The 14,074-nt window shown below is 33.5% G+C and overlaps 2 protein-coding genes across 4 annotated transcripts; both read right to left on the bottom strand.

The window, feature by feature from the left end:
* Positions 1-463: 463 nt before the first annotated feature.
* LOC146746060 (uncharacterized) lies at positions 464-6,428 on the bottom strand. 3 transcript variants are annotated; one of them, XM_085499672.1, is made up of 9 exons: positions 6,278-6,428; positions 5,667-5,999; positions 4,901-5,224; positions 3,866-4,120; positions 2,985-3,290; positions 2,526-2,659; positions 2,163-2,258; positions 1,937-2,020; positions 464-1,680 (listed from the first exon to the last, which is right to left on the bottom strand). In XM_085499672.1, the coding sequence occupies exons 1-9, from the start codon at positions 6,333-6,335 to the stop codon at positions 1,672-1,674; spliced, it is 1,599 nt and encodes a 532-aa protein (XP_085355798.1). In that variant the 5' UTR covers positions 6,336-6,428; the 3' UTR covers positions 464-1,671. The 3 variants fall into 3 exon arrangements, with proteins under 3 accessions (XP_085355798.1, XP_085355799.1, XP_085355800.1); XM_085499673.1 differs by having other exon boundaries at positions 1,955-2,020; XM_085499674.1 differs by having other exon boundaries at positions 2,526-2,587.
* A 3,324-nt stretch (positions 6,429-9,752) lies between these two features.
* On the bottom strand, positions 9,753-13,041 carry LOC102807701 (kin of IRRE-like protein 3). The gene is made up of 6 exons (XM_085499671.1): positions 12,870-13,041; positions 12,072-12,404; positions 11,516-11,839; positions 11,034-11,282; positions 10,520-10,613; positions 9,753-10,272 (listed from the first exon to the last, which is right to left on the bottom strand). Exons 1-5 carry the CDS (start codon positions 12,925-12,927, stop codon positions 10,537-10,539), a joined length of 1,041 nt encoding a protein of 346 aa, XP_085355797.1. The 5' UTR covers positions 12,928-13,041; the 3' UTR covers positions 9,753-10,272; positions 10,520-10,536.
* Between the last annotated feature and the right edge of the window lie 1,033 nt (positions 13,042-14,074).

Genomic DNA, 14,074 nt, shown 5'->3' with positions numbered 1-14,074 from the left:
GCATTTTGTGCCCATCCACATAATATGTAAATATGACGTGTGTTTATAATAATAGCCAAATCGCAGTTAAGATATATAGCTTCATTATAAATTTAATTAAGTTTTCTGAATAAAAGTGTCATATTTTGATATGTGACACCACGGAGCGCGATATAAAAGTTATTAAATGACGTAATTTCTTTTTCTGTTTTGAATTAAAAAAAATTGAAAAGAAATTAAAAATAGCAAAAAATGTTGAACTAAAATAATGATACCCCGAAAATGATTGACACATTCAATAATATCATTTCAGATATTTGATAATATTTTGTAATTCGATTTTTGTATTAGCAAAATATATGCCTGCTTTGCAGATTGTATCACTTATTCCACTACATGAAAATACTGCTTTTAGGGGAAGTCATTGTACGCAGTATTGTCCATTTTGTACCACTGTACAACATTAAATAACACCGTAGTCTACTTCAACTACATCATATTTATTCGTTACAGTGAATCAATCATTTGAATCAATTATTCATGGATTATATGTTGATCTGTATAAACACGACAACTTCCTTAATGTAGCGTCAGCTTCAATCTCTAATTCAAGGCGCGCACACCCCAATGAGTTGAGGTTGTTTCTTATGAAAGAAAATATTTTCATCATCAAATACTTCATTTGTTTTGTGCAATTGACTAGAACCAAACAAAAAAACAAAGTACATAGGTGTGCTAAATGTGCAGTAACGCTGGTTTACTTGGGTACAATGGTTAAGCAGTTCAGATCACTCAGTGTTCGATATAGGGGTGAACGACCTCATCTATATTTGCATGCAAATGAATTGAAAATGACACTACATCACTGCATCGACATGTATAGTATAACGGTAGTCAGTAAAATATTCATAAGAAACGTGACACTAGTGCAATATGTTGATTCAGTAAAAAGACCTTAGTGTCACACATTTTTTTTCAAATTACAAATCGGACACTTTTATTAAATTATGCAGATAAGATACATAAAGTAATATATAAGACGTCATTGTCAATTTATTCAATAGGTAAATACTACGGTTACACTCAAAATGATCATACATAATATAGCTGCAGTCGCCTTGCATCTCTACTATGTATATATTTGTTCCTATAATTTCTATATTTTTTCTATATTCCTATGAAAAGTACCCGTGTTGCTTGTAACTATTAAATGGATAATTAAGTTATCAAACATGTTATAATTTCTAAAAGCCAATAGATCAATTAAGGTAACTTGAAGAAGTACAGATAAATATAAATTACTCTGAGTAAATTGGTCGTTAAGTTTCAAAACTTGCAAAAGTTATATATTTCTGAAAAATCATTATTACGCTATTTAGTACTTATTTAATAATATTTTATTTGTTTATATGATTTGGTTAATAATTGACCAAAGCTCAGAATGACATCAGTATTATATTGAGCTGGGAGCAATATCTCAACGTGAATGTGTTTTTTTTTCTAAAGGTACTATCAAATTGAAAAGAAAATACTTCAATTTACTTCCGAGATTTGCAAATGTGACACATAAGAGGCAAATCCACAATAGTAATTTAAATATGTTCGGATCAACCGTTTAAATTTTATCAGTCACTAATCTGTGGACGTCAACATTTGTATAGCAATCCAACTTCATTTGCATGTGTTACTCGTTCAGATGTTCTGGGTGAAAACAAAAGAAAGTACAATGTTATGAGAACAATGCTTATTAGTTATTTTAGCAGTCATATATTTTAATTGGTCCTAATAATCGTTCGTAAGAGTAAAATGTTATGTATGTTATAATCATCGTTTCATTGCATATATATACTATAACATGACAAACCACAGAATACATTGTCTTTGTGAATAAAGTAGAAAAAATATCATATAAATCGATGTAATCTGTAAATAAAAAGGCATTAGGCTCTGTATTTACCTTTGTCGTGTTTATTACCTCATATGTAGATTGTGTGTTCCTTGTTTCTGGTGAAAGGGAGGTATAATTACTGTCTTCGGTGTTCTACAATAAAATATAATGTACTACAATATCTAATCAGTGACACCATCTTAATTTATTCGGGCTATTAGTTATTTATTTGCATTCAATACTTCCATAATTTTTCCACTTGGTTGCTGTATGCGATTAATAACTGTTCTCTTACCTCATCTGTCTTTAATGTAGGTATTCCATATACATGTACTGCATCTTTAGTCATTGTAGAAAGTGTTGTATAATTATCACCTGAGTCCGACATTGACTTAAAAACAAAATACAGAATACCTACTTAAAACACTTATTTAAACAATGTCAACTACTTAAACAAATACACGGATACGTATTTCTACCGTTTATACGTAATTTCATTATTTATTAATCATTATATCGAATTGTAATAGAAAATCTAAATAATTTCATGTGAATGGGCTATTGTATTCAAATAAATTGTCAATATCCACGCTATGTACCATATAGAAAACAAAGAAAACATGGTTATTTACTCGTCATTATTTTATATAGAGCCAACCTGTTTAGAAAAACTTCGCTTTAGTTTTCTATGTAAAACAAATGCGACGATATTCCCAGTCACTGAGCAACAAAGAAGAACTGTAAGTAATGCCGCCACACCGACACATATTATACACGGATTTTGGTCAGTTTCTGTAATAATATGCAAATTATAATTTAAAAACTCAAACGCAGCACGTACGATGTGAATAAATCAAATATTACGTCACAGGTTTTTACAATAATAACAATTGTTATCGTCATCTAGATTACATGTGTCATAGGCTTATATATACTGCCATATGTATGATAAATTGGATAATAACGACGAATTTGCATTTTTGCGAATAAAGTCAACAACAATGAATATTCAATATATACACATGTTCGAATATTACATGTTGCTATTGATAAATCAAAAATCAGATAATCTCTTAATATATCATTAATATACAGAGAGGTATAATTAACTGCTGACCTGATCCCGTTGCCTGGACTTCAATATCCGCGTATGATTCTCCAAGTTGACAGCGATAAGTTTGAACACCTTGTGCATCAAATACAGTTAACGTTGTTTTCTGTTCATCACCTTCCACTGGATCAATATCATAGTCTTCATCAGAAGGATCTATTTGTTTGTAATTTGACCCATCCTGTAGATACCATTCCCAACTCTCGTTCTCGGGAAATGGTGGTACAGCATCTGTGCCACACTCTAACAAGGCGTCAGACCCTGTTTCGATTTTAAGGGGACTCTCTGTGATAGCGTTAACTGTGGGTTCGTCTACAAACAAACATAATAAGTTGTTTGTGTAAAGCGATTGTTCGGGAAAGCAGCACAATTAATTAACATTAATTAGAATTAAATATATGCTTAAAAAAGTAAAACTGATCAGCCACAAATCAAAACTTTCCTTCGACGAAAATGAGCAGATATAACGTACATGGGTAAATGTAAAGTAGTTGAAAGCAATAATTGTTTAGGTTATTTGTCAACTAGAATACAGTACATCACGTATTATTTTATGAACGATAATTATGGACAACAACACCATGACAGTCGTGCACGGCATTCCTTTGACACATTTACGTCACAGAACTACTTCATCGCTGGAAGGTACAATTTACAGGAAAGACATTGTAACCAAATATCTCTGCAAGTATACTATAATAACATGTTCACGACATACTTACAACTACGGTCATTGTATACCATGCTATACATACATAGTTTATATATTATATATACTTACACGGTTTGTCGACTATTTGTTTATATGGTGTACTAGATCCCATAGTGTTCGTAGCTGTACATATTGCCTCTGATGTTACTATAATGTGAACACATTGTATACTTACAAGGTATTGTGACTGTATGGCTATGTGGTTCACTAGATCCCATAGTGTTTGTAGCTGTACATGTTATCTCTTCTTGGCCATCATCTCCAGTATCTGTAAGTTCCCATGTGTTCTCAGATGTAGTACCAAACTGTCCACCCTCAGCTTCCCATTCATATTGATATGAGTCTGGATTGGCTGTATCTACACATTCCACATTTATCACACCACCATCACTCCATGAAGTAACTCCAATTCCGGAGATTATTGGTATGTCTGAAAAGGAACAAAAACCATGTCAAAAACAATACCGTATTTTCTCTATTAGAAGTACACCTTAATCGAAATTACATGTATTATATGCTAGATCATAAAAATATGATTTATTTGGATCATCAATAGACATCTATCATTTATAAAGACACATACTACTAATATAGTGACAGAATAGAATAGAATTCTAATAGAAACACAAGCAAGTACAAAATTGGATCATATATTCCTACTACATTACCTCATATAAATATTTCTCAGTTATACAGATAAAAAAAAACATTGACCCCTGAACGAGAGGCATTGCATGAGAAGTCATTATTGTTTGGTTGATTTCCCTACCATTGAATATATTTGTTATGGAGAGTATATCATCACTAATTAGCAAAGAGTGAAAGATTCAATCAGCAACTGGTTTGAACGGGACAGGAATGTGGAGAGAGGCGAGGCAAACTGCATACAGTGTCAACAAATTTACATAACACTATATTATGTTAATGAAATTTTTTTTATTCATTGTTATGCTAAATTGGTTTTAATGTTTATCCAAAAAATGCCCCGGGAAGGTGGTCAGTTCTCTACAGAAAAGGTATTCTGGCATGTGCGGAACTCAAACAGCCAGTCTTACTTAGCTTCAGCATAAGCACACTATTTTCAAGGGCAGTGAACTCCATTTTGGATTTTGTCCCACCCATCAAAAGTTGAGCTACAGATCAGCTAAACATGTACAGAAAAACACATCATTCAAAATCTAAATAAATACTGACATCAGATGTTACTTACGTTTTACATTCATGTAAACACGAGCACTTCTAACTGTTAAGTCTTCATGTTGAAATCCTTGGCATATCAAAGCCTCTCCATTATCTGTTGCATTGAATGTGTAATTCAACACACTCCTACTGTTATGTAGTTTGTCATTATTATCGCTGACTTGTGTTGTATATGTACTGTATTCTGCGATATCTTTACCACCTATTGTCCACGTTAACTCAGCTGCTGGGTTACCATCGGTGGATTCACAGGTAAACTCTCTTGCTTCATTTTCATCAACTGTTACAACTGCATCATCACTATAGCCAACTATGTTTATTGAATCTATTCTATCTGCGGGGATAGCAGTTTTATACTGTATTATTATAGAATGACGGACGACGCATCTTTGTTAAAGTACATTACTCAAGCATTATAATTTGTCTCTGGGTCTAGGTTCTTATAGCTCATGGCGGTTCTATACAACTTCTATAGAATTTCAACATCATGGTACCTTTTAACTCAACATCAATTTATAATTCTGAATTTTAGTGTGAACAATGTGACACCTAAAAAACTGACTCTTTGTACATATAATGTGTTGATATCAAATGGAGAACATGAAATAATGTGATTTTATCTAAATTTTACTCAAGTAACCTCAATGATTTTTTTAAAGAATATGTCGAATCCACTGCAAATTGTTACATTGCTACACATACTTAAATTAAGCCAAGACAATTTTTTAAAATACGGCATGAAAACGTATCCGTTTGTTGTATTATACTTTACTTACCAAGTACAGTAAGTGTTCCTACTTCCCCATCAGCATTGCCCTGTAAACTAAAATAACAATCATACTCTCCATCATCGTCTTCTAGGTCCACATTGTATATAAGCAAGTCATATCTGTATGGCGCTGTGTACACAATACCGTAATGGGCTGGATCACCTACGGTAATAGTAGAACCCTGGTCTGTGATTTCAGCTAGTGCACCGCTCTCACCAACTTTAACCCAGTTCACAGGTTGTGAACTTGATTGCCAGTCTATAGAGCAGTTCAAGGTTGCATCTTCTCCTGGTTTGGCATATTCTATACCAGTTGGTCCAATCAGAACCTGACAAAATACTAATTATAATATAACGATATTACAAAACCATGGTGACCATTGTATTTTTCCCTGTGCAATAGTAACGTTTAGTATAATAACATGGTGGTACTTGCATTCACAAAGTAATGACAAACTACAAATACATTCAATTCTCCACGTCACCAAGTACAGCATGCCATGTTGGTATGTACGGAGACGGAAATGAAAACAACAATGGTACAGTATACTTAGTGGTTGAACAGCTACAACTCAGGTCAATGTTTACTAAAAAGAATTATTGACTGTCAGTACATACCTCTCAACGTATTGAAAAGCAAAGCAATGTAGAGCCCGGTTACAATACCATGGACCATTTCCCTTCTTCTGGTAGTTTACTGAAATGTTATATGTTCATACAGATACGCACAAATCTCACGCAGTGTACACTTAAACTCAAAGCTTAATTTCCGCATTGGGACGCCATCTACGTCATTACAATGAGTCAAGTATTTACCATGATTGTCTGCGTTACGTCAATGCTAATATGAAGCGCCCTCTTCGAGAGAAATGAGAAACAAACCAACTCGTTTTTAACTTTACACGCGTACTTGATTCATCCATTGAAATTAGTTTAAAGCGGTAAGCGTATAACCCTATAATGAGGTTAATAACTACACACGCTTAGCTATCCTCCCCCATATGATTTTGTAGAATTCTTTCTTCTTTTTTTTTATTTTGCTTAAATTATTTCATAAATGTGAAATTCCCTCATTATTATTTTGTTATTATTTTGTAATTTCACTGTTTACTTATTTATCATTATTGTGAAAATTGTTCAGCATTACTATAGGATTGCAGCCTATTATTATCGTACGTATGCATTCTTCTCTGCTTCAAAGGCAGAAACAAATTGTCAATAATTATAGGCCCCAATGTGAAATGGTGCACACGATTCACAGAATTGTGATTGGTCAACTGGTTCGGCAACTATTGGCCGAGATATAACATGAAGTAGTCACTAAGACACCTTTTTCATTTTATAGTACCATTAAGGGTATATGAGAAACACATTTCACAAATACAAACTTTAGCGGTCACATGACGTCAAACAACAAAAAACTGCCATGTTCTATGTTAATTGAGAAATCCTTCAGACAGAAAACAAGTTTTCTGATCAGTTATATGGTTCGACTGCCATCAACACAAATTTCGACGATCACCGCCCTTTAAAAACAAAAACAAAAAAGCTGGACTATGGAGTCTAACCTGTCACATCGGAGAATGACGTTTGGCGGGAGAGTGAATATTTACGTTGGCCCGGATACGGACACCAGCGCTGGTTGAACGTTGGAATGTTAAGTGATGTATTAACAAGGGGAGTACTTACGCACCAACACTCTTTCCAGCTCGCATTTATGATTGTTTGAATACTAACCACCATGGGTGTAATACAAAATGTGTGCACTAAACTTAGTAATCACACTTAATAACGCTGACGTTCGCGGTTAACCCTTATGGTAATAACGATCAACCGTCGTAGTAATAAGAATCAACCCTATTTGTAATAAGAATCAACCTCATTTGTAATAACGATCAACCCTATTTGTACTAACGATCATCCATATGACAGATGTAAAAAAACGGAAAATGAGCTTAGAGCCAATGCTTTGGCGGAGAGTCTTAAAAACGACCCTGTCGATTATTGGAAAAAGAATTTCCTTACGAAAAACAAAATCGACATCACCTACTACTGTCGGTGGTTGTACTGGTGACATTGCTGTGTCAGATATGTGGCAACGTCATTACAAGTCTATACTTACAAAGACAGGTGTGGATTTTAATATTGAAATTCCCACTTCTGATTTTACTACAGATATGTTAGTATTCCCGGAAGAAATTTCGAATATGATAAAAGAGTTAAAATCAGGAGCTTCTCCGGGTATTGATGGTGTTAGTACCGAGTTTTTTTAATATGCACCCCATAGGGTTTATGTATTGCTATCCCTTTGTTTTTTCTGCAATTTTGATCCATGGTTTAGTACCTAATCAGCTTATGTCTACTGTTTTAGTCCCCATTCCAAAAAATCCCGGGGGCGATATCTGTGACCAGTCTAATTATCGTCCGGTTGCTGTTGCAACTGTGCCATCAAAACTGTTAGAGAAAGTTTGGCTCAATAGATGTATAGATTGCCTTTCTACGAGTAATTATCAGTTTGGGTTTAAGCCAGATCATGGTACTGACATGTCTATTTTCGTTTTAAAAGAAGTTTTGTCATATTATAAGAGATTGAATACACCTGTTTTTGTTACATTTATGGATGCCTCAAAAGCATTCGATTATGTTCGTCATGATATTCTTTTTGAAAAGTTATTACTTAGGGGTGTTAAGACTTATTTAATGAAAGTTTTAATTTTTTTGATACAAGCACCAAACATTTGTTGTTAGATGGAATAATTGTTTTTCTGATGTTTTTCATTCGACAAACGGTGTGAAACAGGGTGGAATCTCTTCACCTATATTTTTTACAGTTTATCTTGATGACCTCAGTAATGAACTATCCTCCCTTCCATTTGGTTGTTCAATAGGGAGTCAGAGAATTAATCATTTATTTTATGCTGACGATATTGTAGTATTCAGTACAGGAGCGTATGGTCAACAATTACTAGTTGATACTTGCGGACAGTATGGCAAACTTAACTCTATCTTTTTTAATGAGAAAAAAACCGTATGTATGTTAATTCAGCCTCGTTTTCGAAGGTTAAGGAATGTGTTAATTTATTTAAGTGGTAGACTACTTGATTACGTCACTGTATATAAATATCTGGGACACTTGATCACTAGTGACCTTAATGACAACGTTGACATTCAAGCCAAATCTCGTCTCTTTTATGTGAGAGGCAACGCGATTATTCGCAATTTTAAATTTGCGTCCTTAGCTGTTAAATGTCATTTATTTTCTGTATTTTGTGATATTCCATCTTGTGCATTTTTGTGGTCTAATTTTACACTTTGTAGTTTTAACTCTATTAGGAGAGCACACTCACTTGTGTTTCGTAAATTATCTGGGTATTCACATTCTGTTGTACAGAGTAATAGGGCATTGTTTGTTAATCTTTATATTAGATCTTTTGATGAAATTCTTCGGAAAAAGACATTTAGCTTTATGGTAGACTGCACCTTTCATCTAACCCCATTGTAACAACAACATTGTACATTTCAATTCATTGCCAGAGTTTAATATGGAAATTATGCATTTTTTTGCTAATAATAATAATAATAATAATATATGTTTAAAACCAACTATATTCATAATAATGATCATTCCTATTTGAAATAATGATCAACCTATTTGTAATAAAATGAATCCTATTTGTATTACCAACCATTTTTGTAATAATGATCAATCCTGTTTGTATTAACGATCAACCCTATTTTAAGTACCAAATAGCATAATTTGTAATAATTAACAACCCTATTTGTAAAAGCGATCAACTCTATTAGTGATATTCATACTAACCAGATGTGTAGAGCACATTGTAACAAAATATTGAAAAACGTTAAAGAAATATATAAAATGACCTAATCTATATTTTCTTAATCAAAGCGATAACGAACTACGATGTCTTTGAAATAAAAATTCCAAGTAGGCTTAGACTATAAGCATTATTTGACTTTAAAAGGCCAGCATAACATACATCTTCTAAATCAGCACTCACATAACACATCTCTTTTGTCCACATTCTACAATAGAATCAGTCATTCTCTAATTCGAACAACTCAAAACACAATGTTAAGAAAATGGTCGATATTTATTTACAATAATTAAAAAAATATCAAATATTGTACTCGTTTGAATAAAACTTATATTTTATGTTTGTTTGTGTTATTATCTGCACAATAACGTAACAACTTCGTCAGATAACATTTCTGCTGTATACCTAGCGTAATATAAATTCCTCTATGTCTCCCATAGTTTTCGAATGTATTTAGTGCAGGTGACATGGACTATATATAGGATAAAGATTACACTCATCTAATGAATAAGCATTTCTACATGTGCACACAAATTAAATTGAAAATAAAACAGTTTTGTACATATATATATATATAGTAGAGTGGTATCTTCATACTGGGTTCGATTGGCTCATGTAATTATAAACATTCTGATATGATCAGAGGTCATTTCAGTGTTAGTATTCTTTGCTACAAAGCAAAGACACTGCACTGAAGCTGACACAACAATGTTTTGTCGTTTTGAAATGTACATATGTAAGCATATGTCATCTCTATATTAAGTGAGACGCTTTAACCTGAAAAAAAGAAAAACAAATTGTGGTGAAGATCAATTTAAAACATAGTTATGGGATGTAAGTAATGATAGCGTAATGATAGTGGTGCTATCTTAGCATATCTAACTCAAACAAGGGCTACCGATAGAATATTGCATATGCTATTGTTTGATATCAAATTGTCAGCTAATTTGAAAATATTTATACAACATTAGAAATCAATCATAATTCCAAAATAATCATGACAATACGTATAAGTTTGACACACCTTGAAATGATCATTGACTATACTTTCACGCAAATAATGTTCACAATCAATATCAGCCATACGGATATTCCAGACGTAAAAACACTGCCACAATCTGCAAAATAATCACCAATAGGAAAACCGAATTGGGTCATATTTATCGACACTAAAATGTCGGAATATTATTATTTGATGGGGCGGCCTTGTATGGTAATCACAAAGTATTTTTACTAATTTATATGTCTTTGTCTTTAGATTAGTAAGTTTGTACTGATAGGTTTAGGACATCAATATGTCTAATGAAGAAGCATTATTAAAGGCACAAGTGAGTAAAGTAACAATAATCAGTGAGTTATGGTATTACAATAACACATTAATATCATTCAAGCGATTACAATTTCACACCAAAAATGAAAAAGATAGGTTTTTACGTTTTTAAATTAATAACACGACATTGCTAAGATGGTTACAAGAAGCACTGTTGCTTATAATATAAACATAATACATAATCGAATATAATTGATCAAACACGTACCTGAATAATACACGGTCTGTTCATATGTTGAACTTCCTTGGCTGTTTATAGCTGTACATGTAATATGTTCTTTATCATCATCTCCAGTATCTATCACTTCCCATGTATTGTCTTCAGTGTCACCTTTCTGGCCACCCTCGCCTTCCCATTGATAACTATGAGAATCTGGATTCGCTATATCGTTACATTTCACATTTATCACACTGTCAATCCACGATACAACCTCAATTTCTGAGATTACTGGAGTGTCTGAAAACAAACACATGATTCATGATGATATTTAATTGTATTGTTTCCGCTGTGAGAAGAAAGCATCAATATATATATATATATATATATATATATATATATATATATATATATATATATATATATATTAAATTGTTGTGTCAATCACGTTCTAACTCAAAAAGAGCATTGCAACTATCCACATATACATTTTTATTATTAACCCACTCTGATTAAACAGACCTGGTACTTACGTCTGACATTCATGGAAACCCGTACACTTTTGGTTGTCAAATCTTCATGTTGAAATCCTACACAAACTAAATCCTGACCATTATCAACTGCATTGAATGTATAATTCAACACACTCATACTGTTATGTAGTTTGTCATTATTATCGCTGACTTGTGTTGTATATGTACTGTATTCTGTGATATCTTTACCAGTTATTGTCCATGTTAACTCAGCTGCTGGGTTGCCATCGGTGGATTCACAGGTAAACTGTTTTGCTTCATTTTCATCAACTGTTACAACTGCATCGTCACTGTACCCAACTATGCTGATCGAATCTATCCGATCTGTTGGAATATATAAACAAATTGTAATTTTGATTGGGTAGAGCACATTTGCTATACCCAATCAAAATTTGCTTAATTGTCTCTGTACATTAACTATAGTTTGTGAATGCACACCCCAAGAATTGTAATAAAAACGTGGGAGATTCCACTTACAATATGCCGACCAGAATATTTTGCTGTCGTGTTGCACAACAATAATGTTCACGTTTGAAATTTGCCTGTCATTACTTACCAAGTACAGTAAGTGTTCCTACTTCCCCATCTTCATTGCCGTCTAAACTAAAATAACAATCATACTGGCCATCATCGTCTCCTAATTCCACGTTATATATAACTAAGTCATATCTGTATGGCGCTGTGTACACAATACCGTGATTGTCTGGATCACCTACGTTAATAGTAGAACCTTGGTCTGTGATTTCAGCTAGTGCAGCGCTCTCACCAACTTTAACCCAATGTACAGTTTTTGAAACTGACTGCCAATCTATAGAGCAGTCAAAGGTTGCATCTTCTCCAGGTTTGGCATATTCTATACCAGTTGGTCCAATCAGAACCTGACAAAACACTAAAACAATAAAAACACAATTACATGTCATATCATGATGTATATATTGGTATGTATAAACATATAATAGATTACAGGATGTCGTCGTTGTCTGTTCTACCGTTAACATACCACATGTATTATTATTATCATTATGGAGTATCATCATTATCCACTCTCTCCAGCGGTAATGATATACACATTACCATTCGTTGTTTAATGTTATGTAAGGATTATATTTTACCTGTACTCAAAAACCATGTATCAGGTTACATCACGCCAAATAGGCATGCAGGTTGTTGCTACTGTGACAGACAACCATGTGCTAACACAGAAATTACATGAAATCAAACATAACATTTAGTCGAGGCCAAAGTGAAACTAGCGTGATTCAACATCGACCATTAACTGGGTGTGGGCGGAAGTATTACAGTCATATATGATTTTTACAGTCACCAGAAAATAAGCAAATTAAATATAAAATACCTTGGGAAGTCAAGACAATTAACACAGCAATAGACGTAACGGTGATTTTTACAGCCATTTTCTTCTAATTTGTGAATGAGGACTGTCGTAAATGACAAACAATCCCATTAAAACAAAACGCTCATTAGCAACATATAGGTCACAATGTCAACCTACAGCTGCCATTTCCGCCTGTGACGCAGAGTTTTTACCCAGAATCCCTAGCTGGGAAGCTGCGCGATGGTGTGACAACAACACGTTCGGCGAGTATTTATGTTTTCTGATTTTATTGTACCCGTCGCCGTCTAGTACAGGTTAATACTATAGTTTTAAGCCACGTATTTTATCGTCACATAGTTGTAACGTCACTTAGCAACCTTTATCAGATAAATAAGCAAGGTCAGATACTTGACAATCTAACAGTTTTGTTTGCTCTCTGTAAACGGGCCGACTGTGATGCTTTCTTGTGTTAATTTGATTAGTAAATTCTTTTATGACAACACAGTGCTATATGTGTTTTTGTTTTTCTGTAAACACAACCCCCGAATCTCATTTCGTCAAGTTATTTTCAGTCTGTTAAATAATTGATGCTGTAACTGAACGGGTACACTGTTTTATTTAGCCTAGCAACATTTCAATATTTAAATACGGGTATAGGACCACTAATAACTGACCCAAAAATGTCGACATTGAGGGCGCCTTTCAAATAAAAGATTGACTACGTTTTGCTAAGATGGCAGAAAATCACAAAATTTGATTAATTCGTTTAAATATTCTGTGAATATACTAGTATAGTATGAATGTAAGTACAACTACTTAAAGCTCTTTATTACATATATAGTGATAAATAGTAGTGCGGCTAAACAATAAACATAAAAGTGCATTCACCACACGCTATATTAAGTGTCTTTTAGGGTGAAGTGTCTTGTGGCGTGACGGTTATCGTATCTGCTTACAGTAGCAAGGCTCATTTGCCAAGTAGTGAGTTTCAGGTTTATATGTATAATTTCTCTTGTAAGTTGTTTTTGATTGGGAATCAAAAACTGTTTGACCCACCTTTGCCGAATGTGTTTGTGGTGTCGAATAGTAATATGTACTTCCAATTCTCTTTCAGTCTGTTTTCATTTTGGGGTCTGACTTTTCGGAAATATCCGGGAAATGGAGATTTAACTTGAGTTTTCTGTGAAAAATAGCAAAATCTTCAAGTGTTCGTCAGGACGTGAAGA

Source organism: Saccoglossus kowalevskii, chromosome 5 (genome assembly GCF_978046115.1).
Source record: "Saccoglossus kowalevskii chromosome 5, keSacKowa6.1, whole genome shotgun sequence".
Taxonomy (NCBI): Eukaryota; Metazoa; Hemichordata; class Enteropneusta; family Harrimaniidae; genus Saccoglossus; species Saccoglossus kowalevskii.
This window is presented reverse-complemented; position numbering and strand designations above follow the sequence as displayed.

Excerpts from the sequence above, each read along its gene's own strand:
- LOC146746060 (XM_085499672.1), bottom strand. The coding sequence starts at position 6,335 with ATGGTCCATGGTATTGTAACCGGGCTCTACATTGCTTTGCTTTTCAAT. Across the intron at positions 6,000-6,277 it reads GCTTTTCAATACGTTGAGAG|TATTTTGTCAGGTTCTGATT; the intron begins GTATGTACTGAC and ends TATTATAATTAG. Across the intron at positions 2,259-2,525 it reads AGCGAAGTTTTTCTAAACAG|TCAATGTCGGACTCAGGTGA; the intron begins GTTGGCTCTATA and ends TTTGTTTTTAAG.
- LOC102807701 (XM_085499671.1), bottom strand. The coding sequence starts at position 12,927 with ATGGCTGTAAAAATCACCGTTACGTCTATTGCTGTGTTAATTGTCTTG. Across the intron at positions 11,840-12,071 it reads AGGAACACTTACTGTACTTG|ATCGGATAGATTCGATCAGC; the intron begins GTAAGTAATGAC and ends ATATTCCAACAG. Across the intron at positions 11,283-11,515 it reads GGTTTCCATGAATGTCAGAC|ACACTCCAGTAATCTCAGAA; the intron begins GTAAGTACCAGG and ends GTTTGTTTTCAG.